The sequence below is a fragment of the Babylonia areolata genome, chromosome 13, assembly GCF_041734735.1.
Source record: "Babylonia areolata isolate BAREFJ2019XMU chromosome 13, ASM4173473v1, whole genome shotgun sequence".
NCBI lineage: Eukaryota > Metazoa > Mollusca > Gastropoda > Neogastropoda > Buccinidae > Babylonia > Babylonia areolata.
In genome coordinates, this window is record NC_134888.1 from 8428292 (window position 1) to 8433291 (window position 5000).

General features: G+C 46.5%; 1 protein-coding gene across 3 annotated transcripts in view; it reads left to right on the forward strand.

Moving 5' to 3' along the window:
- LOC143288820 (uncharacterized) overlaps positions 1–5000 on the forward strand; it is a 36457-nt gene that overhangs the window by 30423 nt on the left and 1034 nt on the right. Inside the window, exons 11-12 of one of the 3 annotated variants that reach the window (XM_076597459.1) lie at positions 756–905; positions 3221–3261. In XM_076597459.1, the coding sequence (XP_076453574.1) occupies positions 756–905; positions 3221–3261 (191 nt within the window). Of the gene's footprint in view, positions 1–755; positions 906–3220; positions 3262–4855; positions 4897–4970 lie in introns of all 3 variants that reach the window. The other 2 variants (XM_076597458.1, XM_076597457.1) reach the window with 2 other exon arrangements.

A 5000-nucleotide genomic window follows, 5' to 3' on the forward strand; every position in this document is an offset into this window, starting at 1 on the left:
ATAGATATTATGCATTATGACACTTTGCTTACAGACATTATGCATTATGACACTTTGCTTATGGACATTATGCATTATGACACTTTGCTTATAGACATAATGCATAATGACACTTTGCTTATAGACATTATGCATTATGACACTTTGCTTACAGACATTATGCATTATGACACTTTGCTTATAGACATTATGCATCACGACACTTTGCTTATAGACATTATGCATAATGACACTTTGCTTATAGACATTATGCATTATGACACTTTGCTTATAGACATTATTCATAATGACACTTTGCTTATGCATTACGACACTTTGCTTATAGACATTATGCATTATGACACTTTGCTTATAGACATTATGCATTACGACACTTTGCTTATAGACATTATGCATAATGACACTTTGCTTATAGACATTACGCATTATGTCACTTTGCTTATAGACATTACGCATAATGACATTTTGCTTATAGACATTATGCATAATGACACTTTGCTTATAGACATTATGCATTATGACACTTTGCTTATAGACATTATGCATTATGACACTTTGCTTATAGACATTATGCATTACGACACTTTGCTTATAGACATTATGCATAATGACACTTTGCTTATAGACATTATGCATTATGACACTTTGCTTATAGACATTATGCATTATGACACTTTGCTTATAGACATTATGCATTATGACACTTTGCTTAGCTAACTGTGATGCACTCAAAGTTCCCGCCCCTGGGTCGGCAGATGTTTGACCTGGTGCGGCCACGGGCGGAAGAGAGGATCACTCTGAGTGACCTGAAGAACTGCCGCATGGCGGACATCTTCTTCGACACTTTCTTCAACCTGGACAAGTTCCTGGAGCACGAACAGAGAGACCCCTTCGCTGCTACCAGGGTCAGTGTGGGTGTGTGGGCGGGTGGGTGTGGGCGGGTGTGTGTGTGTGTGTGTGTGTGTGGGTGTGGGTGTGGCGGGTGGGTGATGGGTGTGAGCGGGTGGGTGATGGGTGTGAGCGGGTGGATGTGGGCGGGTGGGTGATGGGTGTGGGCGGGTGTGTGTGGGTGTGTGCGGGTGGGTGTGGGTGTGTGGGTGTGAGGGTGTGGGTGTGGGCGGGTGGGTGATGGGTGTGAGCGGGTGTGTGTGGGTGTGTGTGTGAGTGTGGGTGTGAGCGGGTGGGCGATGGGTGTGAGCGGGTGGGTGTGGGTGTGGGTGTATGGGTGTGGTTGTGTGGGTGTATGGGAGTGGGTGTGGGTGTGTGGGTGTGGGCGGGTGGATGTGGGTGATGGGTGGGGTGTTTGGGTGGGGGGGTGTCTGTGTGTGTTTGTGTCTGCGTACGGAACAACAATATACAACGACAATGTGCGATATGGTACACACTCATATATATAGTGCGATATACAACACAGCACAACAAAACACAATACGATACAATACAATACAACTCAACATGGCACAGCACAACACAGCACAGCACAGAACAATACAACTCAACATGACACAGCACAACACAGCACAGCACAGCACAGCACAGAACAGTACAACACAACACAACACAACACAGCACAACACAGCACAGCACAGCACAGCACAGCGCAACACAACACAGCACAACACAACACAACACAGCACAGCACAGCACAACACCGCACAGCACAACACAGCACAGCACAGCACTACACAGCACAGTACAGCACAGCACAACACAGCACAGCACAGCACAGCAAAACACAACACAGCACAGCACAGCACAACACAACACAGCACAACACAGCACAGCACAACACAGCACAGCACAACACAGCACAGCACAGCACTACACAGCACAGTACAGCACAGCACAGCACAGCACAACACAGCACAGCACAGCACAGCACAGCAAAACACAACACAGCACAGCACAGCACAGCACAACACAACACAACACAGCACAACACAACACAGCACAACACAGCACAGCACAGCACAGCACAGCACTACACAGCACAGTACAGCACAGCACAGCACAGCACAGCACAACACAACACAGCACAGCACAGCACAGCACAGCACAGCACAACACAACAAAACACAGCACAACACAGTACAGCACAGCACAGCACAGCACAACACAGCACAGCACAACACAGTACAGTACAGTACAGCACAACACAACACAGCACAGCACAACACAACACAGCACAGCACAGCACAGCACAGCACAGCACAGCACAACACAACACAACACAACACAACACAACACAACACAGTACAGTACAGCACAGCACAGCACAGCACAGCACTACACAGCACAACACAGCACAGCACAGCGCAACACAGCACAGCACAGCACAACACAACACAACACAGCACAACACAGTACAGCACAGCACAGCACAGCACAGCACAGCACAGCACAGCACAACACAACACAGCACAGCGCTCGGTACAACAATACAACAATATTATGCGATGTAGTTCAAATACAGAGCGACACACAACACAACACAATGCAACGCATCTCAACAGAATACAGTACGATACAATACAACCCAACTCAATTCAGTACGATACAAGACAACAGTACGCAATATAACATAACACAACACAACGCAACGCAACTCAACACAACATGTCGACAGAATTGGGATGTGTATGTATGCTGCAGACAACAACGCAATTCAGCACAGAACACTAAAATACACTAAAGTGCAGTACGACACAACACGACACGACACGACACGATACGATACGATACGATACGATACGATTCACAGGAACTGAACAGCAATGGCCGAGAGATGTCCGACGGGGACAGGTATGCCGTGGACTACACTACCTTACACCACACTACACTACACTATACTACACACCACACTACGCTACACTACACCACACTACACCACACTACACTACACTACACCACACTACACTACACCACACTACACTACACTACACTACGCTACACTACGCTACGCTACACTACACTACACTACACTACACCACACACTACACTACACTACACTACACTACACTACATCACACTACACTACACTACATCACACTACATCACACTACACAACACTACATCACACTACACTACATCACACTACACTACACTACTTCACACTACACTCCATCACACTACACTACACTACATCACACTACACTACACTACATCACACTACACTACACTACACTACACTACACTACACTACACTACATGTGTGTAACAGGAACTGGACAGCAATGGCCGGGAGATGTCAGACTGGGACAGGTATGCCGCAGACTACACTACACTACACTACACTACACTACACTACACCACACTACACTACACTACACCACACCACACTACACTACACTACACTACATTACACTACACTACACTACACCACACTACACTACACTACACTACACTACACTACACCACACTACACTACACTACACTACACTACACTACACTACACCACACCACACTACACCACACTACACCACACTACACTACACTACACTATACCACACTACACTACACTACACCACACTACACTACACTACACTACACTACACTACACTAGATCACACTACACTACACTACATCACACTACATCACACTACACAACACTACATCACACTACACTACATCACACTACACTACACTACTTCACACTACACTCCATCACACTACACTACACTACATCACACTACACTCCATCACACTACACTACACTACATCACACTACACTACACTACACTACACTACATGTGTGTGACAGGAACTGGACAGCAATGGTCGAGAGATGTCAGACTGGGACAGGTATGCCGCACACTACACTACACTACACTACACTACACTACACTACACTACATCACACTACACTACACTACACTACACTACACCACACTACACTACACTACACTACACTACACTACACCACACTACACTACACTACACTACACTACACTACACTACATGTGTGTGACAGGAACTGGACAGCAATGGCCGGGAGATGTCAGACTGGGACAGGTATGCCGCACACTACACTACACTACACTACACTACACTACACTACACTACACTACACTACATCACACTACACTACACTACACCACACTACACTACACTACACCACACTACACCACACTACACTACACTACATCACACTACACTACACTACATCACACTACACTCCATCACACTACACTACACTACACTACATCACACTACACTACACTACACTACACTACACTACACAGACTGGGACAGGTATGCCGCAGACTATACTACACTACACTACACTACACTACACTACACTACACTACACCACACTACACTACACTACACTACACTACACTACACTACACTACACTACATGTGTGTAACAGGAACTGGACAGCAATGGCCGGGAGATGTCAGACTGGGACAGGTATGCCGCACACTACACTACACTACACTACACTACACTACACTACACTACACTACACAGACTGGGACAGGTATGCCGCAGACTACACTACACCACACCACACTACACTACACTACACTGCACTACACCACACTACACTACACTACACCACACTACACTACACTACACTACACTACACCACACTACACTACACTACACTACACTACACTACACTACATGTGTGTAACAGGAACTGGACAGCAATGGCCGGGAGATGTCAGACTGGGACAGGTATGCCGCACACTACACTACACTACACTACACTACACTACACTACACTACATGTGTGTAACAGGAACTGGACAGCAATGGCCGGGAGGTGTCAGACTGGGACAGGTATGCCGCAGACTACACTACACTACACTACACTACACTACACTACACTACACTACATGTGTGTGACAGGAACTGGACAGCAATGGCCGGGAGATGTCAGACTGGGACAGGTATGCCGCACACTACACTACACTACACTACACTACACTACACTACACTACACTACACTACATGTGTGTAACAGGAACTGGACAGCAATGGCCGGGAGGTGTCA